The sequence below is a fragment of the Schistocerca gregaria genome, chromosome 5 (genome assembly GCF_023897955.1).
Source record: "Schistocerca gregaria isolate iqSchGreg1 chromosome 5, iqSchGreg1.2, whole genome shotgun sequence".
NCBI classification, from domain to species: domain Eukaryota; kingdom Metazoa; phylum Arthropoda; class Insecta; order Orthoptera; family Acrididae; genus Schistocerca; species Schistocerca gregaria.
Genome location: NC_064924.1, coordinates 377,413,691 through 377,441,547, shown reverse-complemented (window position 1 = coordinate 377,441,547; position 27,857 = coordinate 377,413,691). Strand labels below are relative to the sequence as shown.

General features: G+C 43.0%; 1 protein-coding gene across 2 annotated transcripts in view; it reads right to left on the bottom strand.

The window, feature by feature from the left end:
• Nucleotides 1–27,376, bottom strand: part of LOC126272382 (peroxiredoxin-6-like) — a 122,905-nt gene extending 95,529 nt beyond the window's left edge. The window contains exon 1 of one of the 2 annotated variants that reach the window (XM_049975199.1): nt 27,132–27,376. In XM_049975199.1, coding sequence (XP_049831156.1) covers nt 27,132–27,214 — 83 coding nt within the window. In that variant the 5' untranslated portion in view covers nt 27,215–27,376. The remainder of the gene's footprint in view (nt 1–27,131) is intronic. The other variant, XM_049975198.1, reaches the window with a different exon arrangement.
• Between the last annotated feature and the right edge of the window lie 481 nt (nt 27,377–27,857).

Below are 27,857 nucleotides of genomic sequence, written 5' to 3'. Positions count from 1 at the left end.
ATGGAATGTAGTCGTATTAAGTCGGGTGATGCTCAAGAAATTAGATTAGGAAATGAGACGCTTAAAGTAGTAAATGAGTTTTGCTATTTGGGGAACAAAATAACTGATGATGGTCGAAGTAGAGAGGATATAAAATGTAGACTGGCAATGGCATGGAAAGCGTTTCTGAAGAAGAGAAATCTGTTAACATCGAGTATAGATTTAAGTGTCAGGAAGTCGTTTCCGCAAGTATTTGTATGGAGATTAGCCATGTATGGAAGTGAAACATGTACGATAACTAGTTTGGACAAGAAGAGAATAGAAGCTTTCAAAATGTGGTGTTACAGAATCTGACTTTTTAACGTATAAAATTAATGTAGCACAGAGCAAATTCAGCATCTGTCTCCGCTACAGTGGTGACAACATTAGGCGTGTGAATAAATTTGAATGTATACAAATGAAACGAGGAAACATTTGGCGGAATAGATAAAGGGCCATGTTGTTGTTGTTGTTGTTGTGGTCTTCAGTCTAGAGACTGGTTTGATGCAGCTCTCCACGCTACTCTATCCTGTGCAAGCTTCTTCATCTCCCAGTACCTACTGCAACCTACATCCTTCTGAATCTGCTTAGTGTATTCATCTCTTGGTCTCCCTCTATGATTTTTACCCTCCACGCTGCCCTCCGATACTAAACTGGTGATCCCTTGATGCCTCAGGACATGTCCTACCAACCGATCAATTCTTCTAGTCAAGTTATGCCACAAACTCCTCTTCTCCCCAGATCTATTCAATACCTCCTCATTAGTTATGTGATCTACCCATCTATCCTTCAGCAATCTTCTGTAGCACCACATTTCAAAAGCTTCTATTCTCTTTTTGTCTAAATTATTTATCATCCACGTTTCACTTCCATACATGGCTACACACCATACAAATCTTTTCATAAACGACTTCCTGACACTTAAATCTATACTCGATATTAACAAATTTCTCTTCTTCAGAAAAGCTTTTCTTCCCTTTGCCAGTCTACATTTAATATCCCCTCTACTTCGACCATCATTAGTTATTTTGTTCCCCAAACAGCACAACTCATCTACTACTCTAAGTGTCTGGCTTTCCCAAGGCTATCAGTAGCTCTAATGGAATATTGTTTACTCCCGGGGCCTTGTTTCGACCTACGTCTTCACCTACGAAATCAGTTTATTCAAAATATCTCAGTTTCATTTGCTCCTATCGCTTTAACGTCTATTTTATTTTTTAAAGAGCACAAATTTCTCTACAAATTTGATTTTTACCATTTTTTCTACTCACAATATCTAAGGCGCTACAACGCGCCAAAAAATACCAATTTTTCAAATTTCGACCAAAGTGGCAAATTACCTAATTTTTTAACACTGTTATTTCAGTTTCTATTTGTGTGGTATAAACATATTACTCATCATGTTATTCATTGGAATTTACCATCTCACTCTGCTGCAGGGACAGGACAAACAGCATCATATTCAGTAACTACGAACACATTCACGTCGGATTGCGTGAAGTTTATTTGTGTTACAATATGTAATATGATTTCATGCACGTGCCGCACATTTTCTACAGTTGATTCACGTTAATGATCAGTTATAAGAAAAAGTATGTAGGAATTGTTCTTTAGCAGACAAAAGCGTATTTATTCTTTGGCGGGCGGAAGGCAATTATCTCTAGTGATTGTTCACAGCGCGCTGACAGCTATTACCACACAACAATAAGGGTCCTATAGTTTGGAGTCGCTTCCATTCAGAATATGTTGAGGTGCTGAAAATCAGTAAGTCTGATATGAATTTGTGTTTCATTTGCGAAATAACTGTGGTGAGTGGTGGATGCAATGTGAAAAAGAAAGGTCTGAGTACACTTATCGATTGTAGTGCAGGGAGTCTGCTCACGCCGGTTTTTTTGAAAACGCTCAGTGAAGTGATGATGCTATAAGAAGTACATTAATGAGAGAATGATAGCAACTAGCTTTCGACATCCTCAGGAACCAACAGGATTGCTACGTCGGTCGCAGGGAAAGGTCAGTTCACGTTCAAAGAGAAATGCTTCTTGTGTGCAAAAGGGAATTCTGATTACTCTTTAACCAAGCAGTTAAGACTGCCATATGCCAAACGAAATTTTGATGGAGGGCACCTTATCCACAAAGTGACTTGGACTCTAAATGTTTGCTTCAAGTCAGTAGCCCAAAGCTTTGTTTCTTACCTGCAACGTCAATTTGGATCTCAATTTGCTATTGTATTTGATGGGTATCCTTGTGAGGGAGACAAATGTAGCACAAAGAGTGCTGAGGGATTCGTAGGTCCAAAAACATTCTTTGGTTGACGTTGTGGTTGAATCAGAGATGGTGAACCAAGTCCCTCAGGACAAGTTCTTGTACAACGAACGAAACAAGATGCGTTTGATCACACTTCGTAAAAAGGAATTTCTGGAATGTAGCTTTGAAGTGCACCAGCCACAAGAAGATGCTGACGTTATGATTGTAACATCTGTCATTTCAAGAACCAAAAATTTTGGAAGTGTTGTTATTGTAGGAGAAGATGTTGACCTGCTTGTGCTCATGACCGGTTTGGGGCAAGGCATTGAAAACTTATTTTTCTTATAGCCAGGAAGAGGAAATGCTTAAGACAAGTGGTTTTCCACTGCATCTTACAAGTTTGACAGTGAATATATTCTGTTCACTCACGCCTTTAGCGGATGTGATACAACATCCGCTTTTTTTAGTCAAGGAAAAATTAAGTGCTGCAATATTGTTGAGAAAAATGAACACCTAACCTCAGCGCTTTGCACGTTCAATAAACCACATGCTACCCGTGAAGAAATAATAACAGCAGGAGAACAGGTTACTATCGCATTGTATAGTGGAGGTGTCAGCAGTTCCCACACACTAGGCCATTTGCGGTACCAGTTATTCGCCAAGTCTGCCACAAAAATCAAACCGAATCTTGCACGGTTGCCACCTACACTAGATGCTGCACAACATCATTCGTTGCGGACTTACCAACAAGTTCAGAGTTGGATGGGAAACTGGGAACCTCCTGAGAAATAGGGCTGGAATCACAGTGACCACGGTCCAATACCCGTTATAATGAGACAAGATCCAGCACCTGAAGCACTTCTTCACATTGTTTCATGCTCATGCTAGCTGAACTGTGGCGGAGCGTGCTCCTGCAGAAAAGCGGGTTTGAAATGTTCTTCAATTTGCAAGAAATGTATTAGGGTCAACTGTGAAAACGTGCAAAAGTTTTTATATGAAGACAGTGAAGAAGATGTTGGAGGATGTTGAGAAAACCGTTGACGAAATCAACGAACTTGCTGAGGCTGACTCGCTGTTTAAAGAAGAGGTCAATCTGGAATCAACTCTATGTACAGACCCTGAATCCGTAACTCAAGGTATTTCTGGTGACACTGAGGAACCTGGCCCATCAAAACGTTGGAAGTGATGCTCATATCTGTTTCAAGTGCGCTAATGTGCGATGTTACAAGTATTACACACCCAGAACTGTCAACATTTTTTAAGAACTGACAATGCATTTTAATTGTAATAAAACTACTTATTTTTAATGTCAACTGTGTGGCTTTTATACACAAGAATAATTACCTACCTAATTAGGTTGTCTATTGCAGCTAATAATAATTCAGTTTCCTGAGACAATTTATTTTGCGTGCGTATATATATATATATATATATATATATATATATATATATATATATATATATATATGTGTGTGTGTGTGTGTGTTAATGATGTATTTTTTATATTTATAGTTTTACAAATACCGGGGCTGAGGTGGCCCATAGTGAACTTCCAAGTAGTGATGTAACAATCACAACAGTTGGGTGCCCAGCAATCCTCATGTTGCATACAGAGAAATTGAATACTTGAAAGTGAGGTGGAAAATTCAACATATAACATGATGTATAATGTATTTATACTACACAACAGAAACTGAAAAAATAGTGTTCAAAAATAAGCTAACTTTCCATTATGCTCAAAATTTGAAAAATTGGTATTTTTTGAGGCGCTGTAGGGCCTTAGATATTGGGAGTAGAAAAAAATGGCAAAAATTAAATTTGTATAGAAATTTGTACTCTTTAAAAAAGAAAATAGATGCTAAAGCGATAGGAGCAAATGAAACTGAGATATTTTGAAAAAAACGGAAAAAGGCCGAAATTTTCCAAGTTTTTTGACTGCAGAAAGTTTTCCCAAGCGAAATTTTGTTGGCAAAACTCGGTTTTCTAATATTTCCAACCATATGAACGAGTTGAAAAAATAAACTCTTCTATCCCACCTTTTGCAAGGTATTTCTGCAATTTGACTGGGCTAATAGCGCAATGGATAGAAATGTAGTCTGATAAATAAGTTTAGTTTTGATTTCGCTTGTGCAACAATGATAGACATGCCGAACGGCGAGATGTCGGCGTTGAAAACATAACAGACCACAACAACAACACTGAAAAGAAACAAAACAACCGATATTTAGTAGAACAAAAAAAAAATTGTCCAGCACATGCGCAGACACAGTACCAGTATGTGAAAAGACGGTACCACGGACTCGTGTAAGTTACAGCATGCATGAACGTTACTTTCTGCTGTAAACAATAAACACAGCTACTCCTGATAGCGCCAGATGTTTCCAGCGCGCGCACGTGAAACGAACGACTTCACGCGTGCATTCGAAGCCGTTGCTTTTCCAGCTTCGTCGGCAACTTCTTAATTCATTTAGACTGACATGCGTCCCATTTTACGAGGCATGTACACCCTACATCTTAAATTCTGACATCACACGAGGCAGTGCGGCTATCGACTGATAGTCGTCGATAGTGAAGTAGGAATGCTTGTCGACTCTGGTAACGACATCGATGCAGTGTACCGTACACACGGCACATAACATGTCGAGAAACGTTAAAAGTCCACAGAACACGGGAGATAGTTAACAGCCGCATTTCAAACAGCCACATCTCAGTAGATACCAAAAGTTTATGTAGTCTTACCGTGAGCAGCGTTTCCTATCTTCACTGAACGTAAACATAGACGGAGACGGGTCAGCAGTGAACTCGGTAGCGATGTTTCAATGTCGCTCTTTAGCAAATTTTGTTTTAGTATATTAAACATGAGGACTGATTGAGGGCATTCTGCTAACTACCATGTAAAACAACGGCACAGCCGTCATTAGGCACTGTCCACTAGTTGAGTTGTGGAAGGAGGACAGGCTACGTCGAGTCTTTGTAGTTAGAATCGTGCTGGCAATTCCTCTGCAGAGATATATGCAAGCCATGAACAAAACATAAGTTGACGTTTTAGCCCCATTCATTACAAAATGGAGTTTATACTTTTTAAAATTTATTTTACGCGTCTAGTTCCTTAGGTTCAAATTGAGGAGCAAATCTCCAAGGTCATGGAACCTGTCAACACATGAAATTACTGCACAAAAGTAATAACAGATCAAATAAAATGTTTATGAACCCAAAAAAGACAAGCCATAAGTTTATGCAAACGCAATATAACACAGGAATCTGGTTAATTTTCCAAGGACTTCCTCGATAGAATAGAAGGAGTGACCCATGAGGAAACTCTTCAGTTTCGATTTGAAAGCGCGTGGATTGCTGCTAATATTTTTGAATTCTTGTGGTAGCTTACTGAAAATGGATGCAGCGGTACACTGATTACATATCTGCACAAGTCAACAAAGTGCGATCCAAATTGCTAAATCTTGGAAAGGAGCTGGTATTGTTACCAAGAAACGACAGTAAAGAATATATATATGTTGTTGTTGTCTTCAGTCCTGAGACTGGTTTGATGCAGCTCTCCATGCTACTCTATCCTGTGCAAGCTGCTTCATCTCCCAGTACCTACTGCAACCTACATCCTTCTGAATCTGCTTAGTGTACTCATCTCTCGGTCTCCCTCTACGATTTTTACCCTCCACGCTGCCCTCCAATGCTAAATTTGTGATCCCTTGATGCCTCAAAACATGTCCTACCAACCGATCCCTTCTTCTAGTCAAGTTGTGCCACAAACTTCTCTTCTCCCCAATCCTATTCAATACCTCCTCATTAGTTACGTGATCTATCCACCTTATCTTCAGTATTCTTCTGTAGCACCACATTTCGAAAGCTTCTATTCTCTTCTTGTCCAAACTAGTTATCGTCCATGTTTCACTTCCATACATGGCTACACTCCAAACAAATACTTTCAGAAACGACTTCCTGATACATAAATCTATATTCGATGTTAACAAATTTCTCTTCTTCAGAAACGCTTTCCTTGCCATTGCCAGTCTACATTTTATATCCTCTCTACTTCGACCATCATCAGTTATTTTACTTCCTAAATAGCAAAACTCCTTTACTACTTTAAGTGTCTCATTTCCTAATCTAATTCCCTCAGCATCACCCGATTTAATTTGACTACATTCCATTATCCTCGTTTTGCTTTTGTTAATGTTCATCTTATATCCTCCTTTCAAGACACTGTCCATTCCGTTCAACTGCTCTTCCAAGTCCTTTGCCGTCTCTGACAGAATTACAATGTCATCGGCGAACCTCAAAGTTTTTACTTCGTCTCCATGAATTTTAATACCTACTCCAAAAGTTTCTTTTGTTTCCTTTACTGCTTGCTCAATATACAGATTGAATAACATCGGGGAGAGGCTACAACCCTGTCTTACTCCCTTCCCAACCACTGCTTCCCTTTCATGTCCCTCAACTCTTATAACTGCCATCTGGTTTCTGTACAAATTGTAAATAGCCTTTCGCTCCCTGTATTTTACCCCTGCCACCTTTAGAATTTGAAAAAGAGTATTCCAGTCAACATTGTCAAAAGCTTTCTCTAAGTCTACAAATGCTAGAAACGTAGGTTTGCCTTTTCTTAATCTTTCTTCTAAGATAAGTCGTAAGGTCAGTATTGCCTCACGTGTTCCAACATTTCGACGGAATCCAAACTGATCCTCCCCGAGGTCTGCATCTACCAGTTTTTCCATTCGTCTGTAAAGAATTCGCGTTAGTATTTTGCAGCCGTGGCTTATTAAACTGATAGTTCGGTAATTTTCACATCTGTCAGCACCTGCTTTCTTTGGGATTGGAATTATTATATTCTTCTTGAAGTCTGAGGGTATTTCGCCTGTCTCATACATCTTGCTCACCAGCTGGTAGAGTTTTGTCATGACTGGCTCTCCCAAGGCCGTCAGTAGTTCTAATGGAATGTTGTCTACTCCGGGGGCCTTGTTTCGACTCAGGTCTTTCAGTGCTCTGTCAAACTCTTCACGCAGTATCGTATCTCCCATTTCGTCTTCATCTACATCCTCTTCTATTTCCATAATTTTGTCCTCAAGTACATCGCCCTTGTATAAGCATTCTATATACTCCTTCCACCTTTCTGCCTTCCCTTCTTTGCTTAGAACTGGGCTGCCATCTGAGCTCTTGATATTTATACACGTGGTTCTCTTCTCTCCAAAGGTCTCTCTAATTTTCCTGTAGGCAGTATCTATCTTACCCCTAGTGAGATAAGCTTCTACATCCTTACATTTGTCCTCTAGCCATCCCTGTTTAGCCATTTTGCACTTCCTGTCGATCTCATTTTTGAGACGTTTGTATTCCTTTTTGCCTGCTTCATTTACTGCATTTTTATATTTTCTCCTTTCATCAATTAAATTCAATATTTCTTCTGTTACCCAAGGATTTCTAGCAGCCCTTGTCTTTTTACCTACTTTATCCTCTGCTGCCTTCACTACTACATCCCTCAGAGCTACCCATTCTTCTTCTACTGTATTTCTTTCCCCCATTCCTGTCAATTGTTCCCTTATGCTCTCTCTGAAACTCTGTACAACCTCTGGTTCTTTCAGTTTATCCAGGTCCCATCTCCTTAATTTCTCACATTTTTGCAGTTTCTTCAGTTTTAATCTACAGGTCATAACCAATAGATTGTGGTCAGAGTCCACATCTGCCCCTGGAAATGTCTTACAACTTAAAACCTGGTTCCTAAATCTCTGTCTTACCATTATATAATCTATCTGATACCTTTTAGTATCTCCAGGGTTCTTCCACGTATACAACCTTCTTTCATGATTCTTAAACCAAGTGTTAGCTATGATCAAGTTGTGCTCTGTGCAAAATTCTACTAGGCGGCTTCCTCTTTCATTTCTTAGCCCCAATCCATATTCACCTACTATGTTCCCTTCTCTCCGTTTTCCTACACTCGAATTCCAGTCACCCATTACTATTAAATTTTCGTCTCCCTTCACTATCTGAATAATTTCTTTTATTTCATCGTACATTTCTTCAATTTCTTCATCATCTGCAGAGCTAGTTGGCATATAAACTTGTACTACTGTAGTAGGTGTGGGCTTCGTATCTATCTTGGCCACAATAATGCGTTCACTATGCTGTTTGTAGTAGCTTACCCGCATTCCTATTTTCCTATTCATTATTAAACCTACTCCTGCATTACCCCTATTTGATTTTGTGTTTATAACCCTGTAGTCACCTGACCAGAAGTCTTGTTCCTCCTGCCACCGAACCTCACTAATTCCCACTATATCTAACTTTAACCTATCCATTTCCCTTTTTAAATTTTCTAACCTACCTGCCCGATTAAGGGATCTGACATTCCACGCTCCGATCCGTAGAACGCCAGTTTTCTTTCTCCTGATAACGACATCCTCCTGAGTAGTCCCCGCCCGGAGATCCGAATGGGGGACTATTTTACCTCCGGAATATTTTACCCAAGAGGATGCCATCATCATTTAATCATACAGTAAAGCTGCATGTCCTCGGGAAAAATTACGGCTGTAGTTTCCCCTTGCTTTCAGCCGTTCGCAGTACCAGCACAGCAAGGCCGTTTTGGTTAATGTTGCAAGGCCAGATCAGTCAATCATCCAGACTGTTGCCCCTGCAACTACTGAAAAGGCTGCTGCCCCTCTTCAGGAACCACACGTTTGTCTGGCCTCTCAACAGATACCCCTCCGTTGTGGTTGCACCTACGGTACGGCCATCTGTATCGCTGAGGCACGCAAGCCTCCCCACCAACGGCAAGGTCCATGGTTCATGGGGGGAATATATATATATATATATATATATATATATATATATATATATATATATATATATATATATATATATATATATTGAGAGGCCATTATCAGAATACCCAGACTAATGAACAGGGGTAGTCAAGAGTTCACAAATTTACTCCACTTATTGTGCCCGACCGAGACTCGAACTCGGGGCCTTTGACTTTCGAGGGCAAGTGCTCTACCAAGTGAGCTACCCGAGCATGATGCACGCCTCGTTCTCACAGCTTTACTTCTGCCGATACCTTGCCTCCTACCTTCACAGAAGCTCTCCTGCGAATCTGCAGAACTAGCATTTCTGAAAGAAAGCATGTTGCTGAGACATGGCTTAGCCACAGCCTGGGGGATGTTTCCAGAATGAGAAACTTCGCTGCAGAGTGAAAATCTCATTCTCGTTACACCACTTATTGCCTGCACCGCCTGTTTCAGAGCCAAACATATCCTTTGAGAATGGGAAGAGTTACCCCAAAATATAACACCATACAGCATAAGTGAATAAAAATAAGCAAAGCAGACTAATTTTCCTGTCGAACTATCACTAACTTCAGATACCGTTCGAATAGTAAAAATGGCAGCATTAAGTCTTTGAACAAGATCCTAAAAATGGACTTTGCACGACAGTTTACTATCTATCTGAACACCTAGAAATTGCAACTGTTGAGTTTCACTAATCGTATGCCCTTTCTGTGAAATTAATACGTCGGGTTTTGTTGAATTGTGCTAGAAACTATAACAACTGAGTCTTACTGTGTTTTACGTTAGTTTATTTTCTACAAGCCATTAACTTACGTCATGTAGTGCACTATTTGAAACAGAGCCAATGTTGCACACAACATCCTTTACTACCAAGCTAATGCCATCAGCAAACAGAAATATTTTGGAATTATCTGTAGTACTAGAGGACATATCATTTATATACAGGGTGTTCCAAAAATGACCGGTATATTTGAAACGGCAATAAAAATTAAACGAGCAGCGATAGAAATACACCGTTTGTTGCAATATGCTTGGGACAACAGTACATTTTCAGGCGGACAAACTTTCGAAATTACAGTAGTTACAATTTTCAACAACAGATGGCACTGCAAGTGATGTGAAAGATATAGAAGACAACGCAGTCTGTGGGTGCGCCATTCTGTACGTCGTCTTTCTGCTGTAAGCGTGTGCTGTTCACAACGTGCAAGTGTGCTGTGGACAACATGGTTTATTCCTTAGAACAGAGGACTTTTCTGGTGTTGGAATTCCACTGTCTAGAACACAGTGTTGTTGCAACAAGACGAAGTTTTCAACGGAGGTTTAATGTAACCAAAGGACCGAAAAGCGATACAATAAAGGATCTGTTTGAAAAATTTCAACAGACTGGGAACGTGACGGATGAACGTGCTGGAAAGGTAGGGCGACCGTGTACGGCAACCACAGAGGGCAACGCGCAGCTAGTGCAGCAGGTGATCCAACAGCGGCCTCGGGTTTCCGTTCGCCGTGCTGCAGCTGCGGTCCAAATGACGCCAACGTCCACGTATCGTCTCATGCGCCAGAGTTTACACCTCAATCCATACAAAATTCAAACGCGGCAACCCCTCAGCGCCGCTACCATTGCTGCACGAGAGACATTCGCTAACGATATAGTGCACAGGATTGATGACGGCGATATGCATGTGGGCAGCATTTGGTTTACTGACGAAGCTTATTTTTACCTGGACGGCTTCGTCAATAAACAGAACCGGCGCATATGGGGAACCGAAAAGCCCCATGTTGCAGTCCCATCGTCCCTGCATCCTCAAAAACTACTGGTCTGGGCCGCCATTTCTTCCAAAGGAATCATTGGCTCATTTTTCAGATCCGAAACGATTACTGCATCACGATATCTGGACATTATTCGTGAATTTGTGGCGGTACAAACTGCCTTAGACGACACTGCGAACACCTCGTAGTTTATGCAAGATGGTGCCCGGCCACATCGCACGGCCGAGGTCTTTAATTTCCTGAATGAATATTTCGATGATCGTGTGATTGCTTTGGGCTATCCGAAATATACAGGAGGCGGCGTGGATTGGCCTCCCCATTCGCCAGACATGAATCCCTGTGACTTCTTTCTGTGGGGACACTTGAAAGACCAGATGTACCGCCAGAATCCAGAAACAATTTAACAGCTGAAGCAGTACATCTCATCTGCATGTGAAGCCATTCCGCCAGACACGTTGTCAAAGGTTTCGGGTAATTTCATTCAGAGACTATGCCATATTATTGCTACGCATGGTGGATATGTGGAAAATATCGTACTATAGAGTTTCCCAGACCGCAGCGCCATCTGTTGTTGACAATTGTAACTATTGTAATTTCGAAAGTTTGTCTGCCTGAAAATGTACTGTTGTCCCAACCATATTGCAACAAACGGTGTATTTCTATCGCTGCTCGTTTAGTTTGTATTGCCGTTTCAAATATACCGGTCATTTTTGAAACACCCTGTAAATAAGGAACAGGAGTGGTCGCAGCACTGATCCCTGGACCGCCCCACATCACAACAAATTTATCAAGTTGCACGGTAATTGTAAAATAACGAGCCAAAAACTGCCTCGATGTCTACAACAACAAATGACACTCCCGCTACATTTTGTGTTACCATCACCAGTGTGACGATGGGGAATGCCACATCCATTTTTATAATGAAGGAATAAATTTCAGCTTAAGGAAAAATTTTTACACACGTCAATAAAAGTTTTGCAACATCCAGATATGACTTGCAGGTGTGACTGTTTCTGTACCGATCGGAAGGGCACCCCAGACGTTGTTAGTAAACACACTCGCTGTTTCGTGCGCGCTACCTACGGGAAGACTGCCGGACTTGAATGAACTACAAGCTTTAAACTGAAAGTAAAGCACTCGCAGGTAGAAATCAGAGACGTCTGTGGAACAGTAAAGTTAATATGCACCATGCTACGAAAGGCGGTCGCGACCAGTGGTCGAGTCCGCATCATCACGTAATACGCAGACAGCTTGTCAGCCAGGGAAGTTGCTCTTCGTGTGCCCCACAGTCAATGTGACGAGGTGCGGACATGGAGTCGGTTCCAGTTGACACGTAGCGTTGAGGACTTGCGCCGCTCAGGCCGTCCATATTCGACAGCTGCAAAAGATGATCGATGTCTACGACTTTTGAGTCAAAGGAACCGTAGGCTGAATGCTCTAGTACTGAATTCTGGGTTCTAAGAGACGTCATGTGTCCCATCAAAGTGTTAAGAGACGCCTGCATGATACGAATCTCCATTCCTGACGACGAAGGCGAGCACAAAGTTGTGCACCGCAACAACCATGTATTCCATTACAGATGGGCAAGAGTTGCAGAATGGACCAGAGATGCACAAATTCTCCTTCCAGCCTGCCTGCCTGCCTGCCTGCCCCTATCTCTGCCTGCCCCTATCTCTGCGACAACCATTAAAGCGACTCAACCTGTCGCAAAGGGGTCACAAGAGTACATATATGCTGAAGCACAGTGGTTAAGGCAGGCCAGTTTGGGTTTCCGCTAGCCTGGCAAGCTTCACGGGACCCGTTCAGCCTTCTGTACCTGACAACAGGTGGCACTATCAGTCCAATCAGTCCACCGTAACTAGCCAGGTATATGTTTGCGAAGTGCATTTCACTGCAGCTCATCAATAATGGTGGGTGCGGTAAAGAAAATAAAGACCTAAAGGACACTGAGCAGAAATTAAAAATTGGGGAGTACGTAGGGAAAAAGTTTTAGTGTGTCTACGAGGCAGCTACAAATAAATCGGCAGGTGTATCGCAATGCAGATTGTGTAAAACGTTACTAAACACTCATTCTGTTGGTAGCTTGGTTTGGGGGAAAGGACCAAACAGCGAGGTCATCGGTCTCATCGGATTAGGGAAAAAGGGGGGAGGAAGTCGGCCGTGCCTTTTCAAAGGAACCATTCCAGCATTTACCTGGAGCGATTTAGGGAAATAACGGAAAACCTAAATCAGGATGACCGGAGGCGGGTTTGAAGCGTCGTCCTCCCGAATGCTGGTCCAGTCAGTCATTCGAGAACCTCTAGTATGTTACCACATGTTTGTAAATTTGACGAGCAGTTTCCTCACTCCATAAATATTTTGAAAGAAGACAACGAGTTACTGAGTGAAAAGTGTGTCGAAATGTATTCTAAGGTCTTAGTCTTTTGAGCAGCGGGCTTTCTAAATTTAGGGTAAACATTGACTGAAATAGGAAAAAAAATATGGCTCAGTGGACATTAAAAACTACATTCTGTTGGTGCGCCACGTAGTGCGAAGAAGGCTTAGTATGAAAGATAAGCTTCTTCTTTCAGGCATGTACTTTTTAGATTAATATAATATGAAAAACGAACTTCGTGTTTGCCAAAATGCATTTGGGGAATTTAGAATGAACTATTTTGGCCACTTAGAATGAATTCAGCGAAGCTGCAGTACACATATTGGAAAAAGTAATTAAAACTGGTATGGTTGGGGTCATATTTGCCTGGACCACACAAAGGTCACAGAAACTAGACTTCCGAAACCGTACTTTATTTGGCGTTGCAGTGTAATATATCTCTTCAGGTCCTTATTTGCAAAGCATCTTGACTTACAGAGATGGTTCTCATTACTACAGAAAATATGTGTCAGACTTGACCTGACGACGGTTCGAATTGAGAATGGCCAGTACTAGTCGAAAGAGGGTGAAGTTGCACAGAAAACCGATCACACTAAAATAAATAAACAAGTCCGAAGTACGCCGAAAAGGAAAAAAAAGACAAATAAATCCACCGTTTTCTGGCCAAAAATGATCCAAAATTAACATACATTTCATTGACCTTCGTCTTGTGATATTCAGGTATTTTTATGAACTTGCGAACCCTACTAGTAACACTGCAATGAAAGCATACAGAAAAAAAAACTGCTGTGTAACGTAGCACGGCGGAAAGACGAGCAGGCAAGCAGCACCGCTGTAGCCTGCTTGGGTTGGGAATAGCTTGGCTTCAAGGGGAGTTAAGCAGCCTTCCTGTTCTGCTGATAACGTGCTGGAGCTTGCTTGCCTGGCTTAAAAGCGGCATGTGTACACCTCTATCGTCGGGAATTGTGTGTGGACGAAACTCGGATTCCTTTGTACCCTGATAATCGAAACAATTTGTTTGGAGACAACCCAGTAATAACGAACGCCTCTGATACTGTGCTCATCATGTGCATTAAGTTGGCGATGGACTGATGTTCTGTGGTGACCTTTCACGGGGCCACCGTACACCTCTCGTGGTTGTTGAGAGCAATGTTACTGCTCTGTGGTACAGGAACGAGATTCTGTAACCAATAGTTGGACCGTATGGCCAAAGTTTTGGTGTCGGTTTCATATTGACGGTCGATAACTCGTCGTCTCATTGTGCTGTTCTCTTGAGCACGGTTTTCTAGCACTCCAGAGTGGAGTGGCCTGCCTGTTCCCCGGACATGAACCCAATTAACATGTGTGGTATCGATAGAAACGAACTGCTTATGGACACCGATAACGACTACGTACTGTGAGCGAGTTACGCAGCATCGCCATTGAGGAGTGGGACACTTTCGACGGTATGCCACGATGGATCCAACCTGCATCCGATCAAGAGGGCGTTCCATCACATACTGATGTTGCTCAGGAATTCTGTGAAGAACGCGCTAAGGGGAACAGACGATTTTGCCGTTACACCTTTTTTTTTTTATTTGCTGATATGGATACATTGCAAATGAATATATAAGAATGGGTCGGGTCAGTTTTTGTTCTATGTGCCACGACTTTCGAAATAAAGTGGTGGTGCAAAACTATTACTGGCGTGTGTAGATACTGAGTTTCAGTACTGCTGAGAACAGTCTTAAATACACGAACAGAAGACATCAGAGATGTGGCTGATACGGTGATAAAGCCAGAGGGTGTTCGATAGATGAGCGGTTTCGTTTCTGTGTAATCGCTGAAGGATATTCTCAGATGGGTTTGAGCAGATGTGAGTTTTAAATTACTATCGGTGACAGGGAGGAAGAGCGGGCACATTCTGAGACCAGAGTCGTGTAGAAAATCCTTGTATTAATAGGCCCTTCCACAGTTCATAATGCTGTTCGAGAGGCTAACGTGATTCTTTCTGCAGGGGATGCTAACAGTTTTGAGTAACACTGTCTGATGTTTATCTGCATGTTCGCTGATTCGCGGTTCCGAAAACTCGCTGTCGACCAGTAACTTTACCGATACGTTTACCGCTGCAGTTATTTTTAGCACGCTGACAACAGCGACGGACATGTGTGGCTTGTTGTGATGACCGCATTCTATCAACGCCATCTCTCGCAACAGCTAGGCTGAAAGTGACGCTTCCATTCGTTGTATTGTTAACTTCTATACACCCACAGCTGATAACCACTCATATGGAAAGCTATACCGACACAGAGCTGACATTTCTCAAAGTCAGTAGCTTCTATCATTTGGAATGTTAACCACAAGAGAGCTTTATGAATAGAGAACAGGTATCCCAAAACGGTAAAGCCTTTAACCAAAATTCAATATAAAATACGAGAGTATTTTTGCCGCATGTGACATTTTCTCGTGCTATTAGTAACTGTGTACGGAATGTATGGTCGGGGGACAAATCGTATTCTTATTTGTTTCACGGTGAAAAGTGCAAGTGAAATATTGAAATAAATGTAGTAAAAAAAAGAAAACGCCGAATGTCTGCCATCAAGATTATGGATACCGAGTAAATTCATCTCCAGGACAACACACACTGATTAACAACACTGTAAATCGCCATTGAAGATGCCATACAAATAAAAGAAGCGAAACGCTTACGGCAAAAACAAACTGCCTTTCGCTTAGTTGCGAAGACGGAACATGGCTCTATGAAAGTTACGAGGGTTGGAACTTTAATAATGGCAACTATATTTTTTACAGCTCGTACAAAATAGATACGTGTTTCAAAATTTTACTGACCTTCAAAGTAGTCACCAGCATTGCGTATAACCCGTTGCCAGCGTTGCGGAAGTCGTAGGATACTCTTAGCAGTGCCAGTTGTCTTGACAGTTCCAGCAGTACGTTCTGTTGCCCGACGCATTTGTAGCAGTTCTGAGGCGAATGCCGTGAAGTGTTTCCTTCAGTTTATAAAGTCGGTCGTAGGTTGCGTTCCAGAAATGAACAGCATAGAGACAGAAGTGATGACACTTTCTGCAGGACATGACCATCTTTTTGCAGCACAATGGTCAAGAACGTAGTGCAACCTGCTATTGACTTGTTTGACTGATGGAGCTGATAAGTGCTATACCAACTACTGTACTCCCCTGACTTAAGCCCTCGTGAGTTCAACTGGATTTCTAAACTGAAGAAACACTTCACGGCATTCGCTTCAGAACTGCTACAAATTCGCCGCTCGAACTGTCAACACAACTGGCACTGCTAAGAATATCCTACGACTTCCACATCACTGGCAACGGGCAACACACAGTGCTGGTGACTACTTTGAAGGTCAGTAAAATTTTGAAATACGTATCTATTTTGTACGAGCTGTAAAAAATATAGTTGCCATTATTAAAGTTCCTACCCTTGTATATAGAACATTTTCTGAAAATGAGAATTGTGCGCAGATTACGTGAAACACAGAATAAATAGCAATACGGGTAAAAGTGACGGAGTAGCTCTGTAAAGTAAGGAATCAGCATTTGAACCTTTGTCTCCTTCTTTGGACTGTGAACTCTCAGTTGAATTGCTGAACATTGATACGCACTCGGGAAACATCACAAAGATGGAAGGAATACCTGTAAAGCATTTTCTCCTACATGGAGGCAGCGTAGGAAGAACGCATTGGTGGTCCTGTTCTGTTGTCTGAATCTCAGAAGTAATTCGGGGTTTGAGATCAAACTGAGAAGCAGTCGTCTAAGAAATACTGTTGTTGATTTAGTTATAACACTAAATTTCAGAAGATTTGGATAAATTGCTAAATGGCTGCTAAGATGAAGAACAGTTGTATTTTACAAATATAGTTTTTAGTTTTAGGGTTAGACAAAGACAACATTTACGTGTACGCTCCTAAGGATACTATATATTACATATCGAAGGATATATTGTACACTTACCTCTTTCCTTAGTTTGTATTCCATGGAACAAGTGTATGCTGATTTGCTTTACACATCCGTTTGTATGAGAGGTGTTTCTTATTTACTTTTTACAGCGTAAAGAAGAGTATACCATGACGACTATAATATCGTCTCACTAATTATCTGCTAAGCGGCTTTCGTAAAGAAGCGTCGTTTTTCTACCAATGAGTTACACCTATGTTCTGCTGTGCATCTAGACGATACTGTCGTACTGCATCAGCTTGCAGATTGCAGCTTTTGCTGAATGCCTCTGAATTCCTCGGAGCTCTTCCTTTGTCTTGGTGAGCCACTGCCTAAGGAGTTTCACTGTCTGTAGTAACTATTATCTTTACAACTGCGGTAGCACAATCTGTGGCTGCCATTTATATGGTGGTAAAACAGTATGGCATGACTAGGCGGTGGACCACGAAGGACAGATTCAGTCACCCAATTGGAAAGGTTTTTCCTATTTTTAGCTCCCACAGGCACCTTTCCTTGGCGATGTATGGGAGCTGTGTGTAGGAGTAGAGCTGTTACATGTAAGTGACTATAATGGCGAGTGTGTAGTGTAGCGTAGTGTTCGAGATCATGGCAGAAGGGAGAGGGTGAAACACGGTGCTGGCGTATGGCCTACTCCTCTCGAAGAGCACTAAGGGGACTTTCGAGCTTAAGGTCTCCATCCGATGGACTGGTCACTATCCCCTCACTTGACCAAACACTGTCGAGGTGTTTGGAACTGAATCCAGGACACTGGCGAGGTGTCTGGTGGTCAGGGACTTTACACCACCACTCCTCCTGTTTTCTCTGCCGTCAGAGAGGAAACCCGGCACCAGCACGCTACGTCCCCGGACGGTCGCTCATCCAAGCACTGGACACTCCCTGCAGTACTTGGCTTCGGTGATCTGATACGAACCGGCGTATCCTCGTTGCCACGGCCGTTAACGCTGCCATTTATTTAACATACAATAACACCTACGTGATCTCCAAGCCGACCTTATGGTGGATCCATACCTTCGAGATTTCTGTGACTGCTTCAGATTTCTATCGTTTCCTAGAACCACAGTCTCTTGCATCATTGAACTACAAAAACAATCCATCGTATCAACGAAAGCGCAAATTCTTTTGTAAAGTATTTATCGCTGAACTTGGTTAGCAGAGAGCTGTAAACTTTCTTACTGCGTAATCGAATCTTAAATTTTACGACGGACATAGAGACTTATCACTGCAGAGTGGTCAGGTATTTGAGTGTCGATTTCCAGAAATCGTCAACATTGTCCTAGTGTAAGTCCGACCACAACAGTAGCAAAATACTACTCTTGCGCTATAAAAATGGCAACAACCAATCCATATCCACTTACTTGTTACAATCAGGAATTGACAATGTTGCTCTGAAGGGGCCCAAACTGAGGAGATATACCACTACTCCCTATCACGTTTCAAAATTTATTCTCTGTATGCTGCCAATGAGTGACGACTAGTATTTTCAAGTATTACACGGTGATTGTGACGCAGTGAACGCAGCTGACGCGTGAGAGGAAGAGAACTTATGCCCGCCAGTGTGCTGTTAAGGCGACAACATAACTGACACTTCCAAAATCTGCTTCTGTTGCTATCGGCAATCCACTGTGTCCTCACTCCGTTTAACTACTGTTAGCGCATCGATCAAAACGTCATCCACAGTGCCAGCCAAATAACTAAAGGACGATTATATTTTTGCAAATTTTGAGTGCTGTTGTGAGCTGGTAACACCTTTTCAAGCCTTTGTCATACGCAAAAGTGTTTCTTCTGAAGGGCACGACCTGTTGCTACTGTGTTAACGATACATTCTGGGCCTCTGCTTCATCTACAGACGACAATATTGTGTACGTTTACTTTCGAAAAATCTCGTTAAAGTAGAAAATAGTAACAGTTGATGAAGAACGTTATGTATATATTTTTTAAACTAATGCTATCCATTATTTCTACTTCTCATGTTCTGAAGGTGCGAAATTTGCCACAAAGTTTTATGATGGTTTACATCTTACTGACGGCTATCGCCGAGCATTAAAAGATTGTCGTTTACAGTAAAACCGAATAGGTCTGCATTGTTGAGATATGTGCGTGGCAGTAAGTATATTAATGAACTCGGGATTCGGAATGGCCGCATTGCTATTTATCCTGTTTACCTGTTAGCATCGGCTTTTAACCACACTTTTCCACTGCACGCTCCTCATATCACCACAAATAACAGTGCGACGCCGAGACGAAAAGTTTTCGGTCGGACACAGAGATGACATTAATACCAATTTAAAGTGAAATTTCTCATAGAGATGGGAAGGGACGATCTGTAATTGCTTTGAACTGTGTACTCCAAAGGTTGTGCATCCATGATGTATTTAACTCGTCATGTAAAAGTAAACAAGAGCGTGAATGTGTACTGTCACGCAATTCAACATCTAACAAGCATCAGTGGAATGTCACGCGTGTGGATATCCAAGGTTATACAAGGTGCATTTTAACTGTATCGTTTTTATTTGAGAGACGTCGCTTTTTATTTTTATTTTTAACAAACCTGTGTGGAATGTGCTACATACTCTCCACTACGTCAACATGATATGTGCTATACAAGCATACTGAAAAAAGACGTATAAAAAGAAGTTTTTTGACGATCAGTAAATAAGTTTTGAAACCGGTTATCAGGAGTAAAAAGTATTTAATACCATCTTGGCTGTTAAAATTTGTTTCTAATGTATTGGTAGACATTTCGCAAGAATTTTAGTCAGTTGGGAGTTTGATGTATGAATCACTGCGTTTTACGTTTTTGAAAAACATTTCTGTTCATTGTTAACCGGATAAACTGGAATAACATACTTTCATAAAAGTTCTTTGTTTTGGAAGGTGTATCGTCAACGGAAACTGTCGCAGTAGATGATTACGAGGCTAACTCTTCCACATCAACAGGTAAGAAATAAACAGCTCATTTCAGTGTGATCGCACTTTCCTTAATAATAATTCTCATGACTGACTTCCCAGAACTGCAACCAGAGATGAAAATTTTGAGGAAACGCGTAACATGACGTTGGGCAATTGCATAGTGTATGAAGTAGTAGTATCACAACAAATAGTACACCGTACTTGTCATGAAGAATTATGTGTATGAGCGGAGAGCGGCATTTGCTGAATGGTGACTAGAACAAAGTACAAAAACTAGTTTCTCAGCAATATACCGACCTTCTAAAGAAGAACCCAACCGGATTTTTCGTGCTACTTTGTTACACATAGATCGCCATTTCTAACAAGAAATGAAATGGCAAGCGAATTAGGGGGTGGTAGATAGTAGCTTTGTGCCAAAAAAAAAAAAAAAGGGCCAAACCAGTTGCCCAGCGCTTTATATTGTCCGAAGTTTTTTTGTTGATGATTACCTTGTTAAGAGTGAAGCAACAACCAGTGAATACCACGCAGATCTAGAGGGCGAGTTGATCCTCATATTTATTAAAGGAGTCAAAAATGGAGAAGATAAATAAGTAAATAATCATACAATCCACCTTCTCACGAAAGTGCTTTGCCAGTGGGAAAACTGTGTAATGTGAAGGATGAATTAGAATATCCACCGTACTGGAGCTGTAGCCTTATGATATCCGCATATTTTCACAAGTCAAGAAATATGCATCTCAGAAATACGCAGCTGGACCATTTCTTCTGTAAGGAACAATGACTGGCTTGTGAGTAGTCTTTTGACAGTAATGAGAGACTGCCTTATAAGGCTCACTCTGTTCTCAAATCTGATCATCGTTTCGCGGAGAGCCGCTTGGTCTCAGGCGTCTTGTCACAGTTCCCCTCCACCGTAGGTTCGACTCCTCCCTCAGGCATGGGTGTCTGTGTTGTCCTTTCCGTAAGTTAGTTAGGGTAAGTAGTGCTTAAGCCTAGGGGCCGATGATCTCAGCAGTTTGGTCCCATAGTCCTTACCACAAATTTCCAAAATTTCAATTTCGGGAGACCCAATGTGCTGACTCACTCACGCAGGCCGGTGTTACTAATACACTGTCCAGCCACGTTTATCTGACCACCTGTCAGAAGCCTAAATAGCCCTCTTTTGCAGCGCGGACCCACGTAAGGCGTGCAGGAAGGGTCAATGAGATTCTGGAAGTTACCAACAGAGATATGGAGCAATGATAACTCCAATGACATGGGTAACTGGGCTAGGTTTCTCGGTTGAGGACACCATCGCGCGAACAGCCCAATAGAAGTTGTCCCACAGGTTTTCAACTGGGTTGAAATCCGGGTTGTTTGCTGGCCAAGAAAGTACAATAAATTCACCCTGGCGCTTTTCAAGCCACTCAAGTTCACTGCGAGCAGTGTGACTCGTTGCTTTATCCTCCTGGTAGATGCCATCGTCCCGAGGAAATACAAACTGCATGTAGGGGTAGACATGGTCCCCAAGGATAGATACATACTTGTGTTGATCCATTGTGACTTCCAAAATGGCGAGATCACCAAGGGAGTAGAACAAAATAATTCCCCAGACCATAGTTGCAGCTAGTGTTTGCTATCAGACGTTTCACGCCGTAAGTACCAACAGCCATCTGCCCGAAAGGGCATAAAATGTGATTAATCTGGAATAACCGCTTGTCGCCACTGAGTGGACGTTCAGTTGCGGTAATGGCGCGTATATCCCAGCCTTCATCGCCGATGAACAGCATTCAGCTCCGATGATGAATCAAGAGCCTGCTGCGTAGGCTAATGCGAAGCAACATCTGATGAACGGTTGTTAAGGAGACAGTTGGTAGCCCTTCAGTTCGTCTGGGGCTCAGCTGCTCAGCAACTCACGTCTATTAACCCTTTTGCAGCCGTCGTTCATCTGTCATCTATGGCCCGTGGCGCACAACAGTTGTCCAGGCACTGGTTTTGGACAGCACCAGTTTGCCATGCACAGTATACTTAACGCGGCGGTACGCGTACAGTTTGCTTTGCGTACTTGATCATTTCAGGAATGCTTCCACCCCTGGCCCGAAATCCAATGATCTTGTCCTTTTGGACTTCAGGTAAATAGCTTTACGACAACGACTGCTGTCCCGTGTCCCCTGTTCCAATTCGACTTTTCCACTGCTGGATAGTCCGATATCAAGATATTTAAATGTAATTACCTCTTGAATAATTTTTCAATCCACTTCCAGTTTGCATGTAATTGGTTCCACAGATGTCGTCATACATTTGTTTTTTTGAATGGATACGGCCACATTTAGTTTTTTGGCTGGCACTTTAAATATATATATATATAAAAGTTTCTGCGGGTTATCTTCACTGTTTGCTAGCAAAACTGCAACGTCAGCATAAAAAATGATTTTTATTTCTTGGTCCCCCATTTTGTACCCACTATTAGCTAACATCTTCTTTATCATCTCGTCCACTAATATATTATAAACACCAAAAGTTGGCAATATCGCTGGATTTCAGGATTGGATCTACGTACTGCAACAGGTTTAAAATTAATTACTGAAACAGTGTTTCTAACATTCAATACACACATCAAAAAAAGTTTTGCATCACCTCGTTTCCGAGGGTTGCGGAACCTGTACAGAAAATAGGAACAGAGATCAACATAAACATCATTTCCGCCCTTTTATTACTCATGAAAACCATACATTGCGTGTTGTACCACCATACAGCGAGGCCTTCAGTGGTGGTGGTCCAGATTCCTGTTCACACCGGTATCTCTAATACCGGGGTAGCACGTTCTCTTACATAGGAGCATGTCTGTATTCGTCGTGGCATACTATCCACAAGTTCACCAAGGCACCGTTGGTCCAGATTGTCCCACTGCTCAACGGCGATTCGGCGTGGATCCCTCCGAGTGGTTGGTGGATCACGTTGTCCATAAACAACCTTCTTATATCTGTCCCAGGCATGTTCGATAGTGTTTATGTCTGGAGAACATGCTGGCGACTCTAGTCGAGCGATGTCGTTAACCTGGAGGAAGTCATTCACAAGATGTGCACGATGGGGGCGCGAATTGTCGTCCATGAAGACGAATGCCTCGTCAATATGCTGCTGATATGGTTGCACTATCGGTCGAAGGATGGCATTCACATGTCATACAGCCGTTACGGCGCCTTCCATGACCACCAGTACGTCGGCCCCACATAATGCCACCCCAAAACGGCACGGAACCTCTACCCTGCTGCACTCGCGGACAGTGTATCTAAGGCGTTCAGCCTGACCGGGTTGCCTTCAAACACGTCTCCACATATGCGACACTCATCGGTGAAGAGAACGTGATGCCAGTCCTGAGTAGTCCATTTGGCATGTTTTTGGACCCATCTGTACCGCGCTGCATTGTGTCGTGGTTGCAAAGAGGGACCTCGCCATGGACGTCGGGAGCGACGTTGCGCATCATGCAGCCTATTGCGCACAGTTTGAGTCGTTAGCCTGTGGCTACACGAAAAGCATTATTAAACATGGTGGCGTTGCTGTCAGGGTTCCTCCGAGCCATAATCCGTAGGTAGCGGTCATCCACTGCAGCAGTAGCCCTTGGGCGGCCTGAGCGAGGCATGTCATTGACAGTTCTTGTCTCTCTATGTATCCTCCATGTCCGAACAACATCGCGTTGGTTCACTCCGAGACGCCTGGACATTTCCTTTGTTGAGATCCCTTCCTGGCACAAAGTAACAACGCGGAGGCTATCGAACCGCAGTATTGACCGTCTAGGCATGGTTGAACTACAAAGCCGTGTACCTCCTTCCTGGTGGAATGAGTAGAGCTGATCGGCTGTCGGTCCCCCTCGGTTTCATAGGAGCTGCTCATGCAAGGTTGTTTACATCTTTGGGCGGATTTAGTGACATCTCTGAACAGTCAAAGGGACTGTGTCTGTGATACAATATCCATAGTCAATGTCTATCTTCAGGAGTTCTGGGAACCGGGGTGATGCAAAAATTTTGTTGTTGTGTGTAGTAGGCAAAGGGACGAGAATTTTTTTTGTACGTTTACCATTCCTAAATGGTTAGCTACCTGCTTATCAATCTATTGTGTGTAACTGACTGAACTATGCCCCTCTCCGTATCGGACCAGTCAATATATCTGTTTGCTCTGAGGAGGATCCGACTTCCATTTTTGGCCCTTTTAGGAATTTTTCCTTAGGGGGAAGAGTGCAACAGGCTGTACTGGGTTTCACAACGCAAATTATTGAGCTACTTGAGCGAGAGATAGCGGATTCAAGATTCGGAAAGCTGACAGTGGCTGGGAACAGCGGATTGCTCACCACCTGTTGCCCCTCCTCTCCTCCTCGCAAATCCAGCATACAGTTTTGCCGTAGACAGTATGACACGCCGACAGTGTGAGCTCTATGTTCGTTTTAGTGTGAACTGAACTGTGAAATTTCTTTTAATGACATTCGAGACCTGTCAAAAACAGCTCTGAAACATTTTGCAAAAAAGGTGAGTACACAAACATGGAAGTCTAGGCTGCGGTCGCATGTGTATTTTCACCGCTGTCTTGAAAGGGTCAGAACTATGCCGGACCGAGCATCTAGGACATCATAATGAGCACGATCATCGCCTCTCCCCCACCCTCCTCCTCCGCCCTACAATTTTTCAAAAGAACCACTGAAAATTAAAAACGTATCACTGTATATGGATTAAATCATTCTCTAAGAAAAATAAAAGTTTAACTAAAAACGCTTTTGTTTCATTGTCTTGAAAGATCAAACTGTCATCTGCGTATTGTATCTTGTAGACAGCCTTATTTTAGTGTCTAGATGTATTCATTATACGAAGTACACATTATATTGAAGACATGAAGTTGCTGCAAACTCTGAAAAAAAAGTAAACACGCGAAGCTGTTTTACAATTTGTTGCGGGCTCTCCATAAAGTCGTATTATACACACTGTAATAGAATACTTGAGCGAAGGGTGGAGTAACTCTCTCTAGAAGCGTCTGACCTCCGCTGATGTAAACTTGCGCTAATTCGGACACAAGATTACACCAGGTGGTCGAAACACAGTGACGCAAGTAGCAAGTATGTTGTTACAGATCATGAAACCATTCTTCACAGTGTCAAATATATGATAAGAACTACATCTACTCTTTCATCTATTCTTGTCAAATCACTACTAATTTCGCACGCATGTGACCTCTGAATAGTACCGCCCATTAACATTTCTTTCCGTTCCGCCACGGGTAAGGCGTGGTGGACAATGTTGGTATTAATTCGTTCTTGTAATGTGTTACTCATCTCATGTCGCTTCCTATGGGAGGGATGTATAGGCTTCTGGTACGAAAACTGTCTCCTGGATTTTGCTAAGGTTTTCTGGATTCAGTGAGATTTGTAGGTGACATTTCTCATAGGTATCAAGTAGCAGAGCTTTCGCAGATTTCCTGCAAGTCAGAAAGAGTCTGTGGCCAATCACATTACTTTCCTTTCCTGCCCATGAACTATTTATCCCAAGAAATTGGGTTCCAATATAGGTCGCGAAAAAAGTATTTTTACGGTATGTCTTTCGTAAATGTACCACTGTTTCACAGTAAGCAGTCCGTGAAGTGAATTGCTTTACCTGCAGCAGAGTCTATGGCATCGTTTCGTTTCCTTTCGATTGGTGCTGCCAAGGTCTATAGGGAAGGGAACTATAAACGTTGAAGAAAACAGGGGATGGGGAGGGGGCGTGTCCGACCGGTGTGTCGTGTGTTCAGGCATTCAAGACTAAGAAGTCTGACCTTGCAGGCGATGGAAGGAGGGACTGGTCACGAAGGAAAAGGGGGAGGGGTGGATGGAGGGATCCCCTGATGACAACATCTGAAGTAAACAGTACGTTTTGAAGGGGACCAAATTTTCAACACGTTTAAAGCAAATAAAGAGAAAATACTAATAGCTTTACATACATGTGAAGTATGTTGGTTTTCTGCGGATGTGTTATCGAAAAAGGGGCATTCACGTACAAAGCGTGTTTTCTTCGCCTTCTTATGGGACGACTTTTGTAATGGCACGTTTGGCGCTCTGTAAGAATGGTTTCAGGTGTATCTTGAAATACGCACCATTCTGATAGTGACAGCTGATGGGCAGTCATTTTTGCATACCATTTCGATAAGGCAAGCACTTTCGGAAGCTATTCCCTACCACATTGTTTTTTCCTGTCTTCAAACTGTCGTTAACCCAGTATTCGGAGCTATAGTAGCGTATTTAGATTTGCTCAGCATGCCGCTTCCTGGATACGGGGAGGCGTGGCGGATTCAAGTGGAGTCTGTTCGGCGTATTAACGGCGAGGGTCAGTGTACCGGTCAGCCTGGATGTGGTTTTTAGGTTGTTTTCTACATCCAACTAGGTGAATACCAGGCTAGTACTGACGTCCCGCCTCGGATACAGTATTCGCAATTACTTCTAAAACGTTCTTATACTTTCACATGGACTATAACACTACAAGCGTACAGATGGGGCACGCAAATTCCGACCGGGGGCGGGAGAGGGGGGGGGGGGGTAAGGCCGGCCGCGGTGGCCGAGCGGTTCTAGGCGCTTCAGTCTGGAACCGTGCCACTGGTAGGTCGCAGGTTCGAATCCTGCCTCGGGCATGGATGTGTGTGATGTCCTTAGGTTAGTTGGGTTTAAGTAGTTCTAAGTTCTACTGGACTGATGACCTCAGGTGTTAAGTGCCATAGTGCTCAGAGCCATTTGAACCATTCTTTTTATGAGGGTGGGGGGTGGAGGAAGGAGGGGAGGGGTGGCTACAGGGATGGTATCTGGCAATCATCTACCACTAACATTGTCAGAACCAAATTAACATGACGATCGCATGCAGATAAGGGAACAGGCCAGGACAGAAAAGAAGAAACTTTTGTACAGGACACACAGAGTGCTTAAAACCCACCGCCAGACTCGAGACAGGAATCGATCCAGTGAGCTATGCTTTACGAGACAGAGACACGGACACTAAGGGCGGCTGCTGCGTCGCACGATGAGGAGCTAGCGAGCGCGAGACTGTTGCAGAGCGGGCTGGCTAGCGTACTCACGAGTTGCCGAGCCAGTTGTAGAAGCGTATGGGTCCGTGCGTGGTCTGCGCCGTGAAGTCCGGCACGGTGGCTCCCAGCCGCATGCTGGCGGTGGGCGCGCTCGCCGCGTACTGTGCTCTGGGGCAGCCTGGCCTGCCGGCTGCTGCTGCTGCTGCGTCACCACGCCGGGACCCCCTCTACTCTCCTCTGGCCGTGGCCTCTGGTCGCGGCGCGCAGCACACGAGTGATAAGAGACGCCTCACAACGGACTCTCTTTACGTGTGATGGCCCGATGCAGTGACATCGCAGAAACGACCGGCCATCTAGTATCGCCAGTCACCGCCGACCTCCGGGCGTCGCCTTAATGCCCTGCTTCTCCTCTGCCAGTCCATTACCGAAACGCGAGGAATGAGCTTGTTTATCACACTAGCCATTCAAGTCTGAAGATCTCCGTTACGTAGCTTCTATGGATTGCAGTAAAATCACAGTGTTAAGTCAGTGCTGCGAATGATGCTACAAGTTTCTGTACTCACTGCAAATGTACGGTTTGGACACCCCTACGAATGTATTGGTTAGTTGGTTCCCATCGATTTAGGGAAGAATTTGGAAGGAAGTCGCCTGTGCCCTTTCAAAGGAACTATACCGGCATTTGAAGCGATTTTAGGGAAATCACGGAAAACCTAAATCAGTATGACCGGAAACGGGTTTGAATCGTTGTCCTCCCGAATGCGAGTCTAGTGTGCTGAT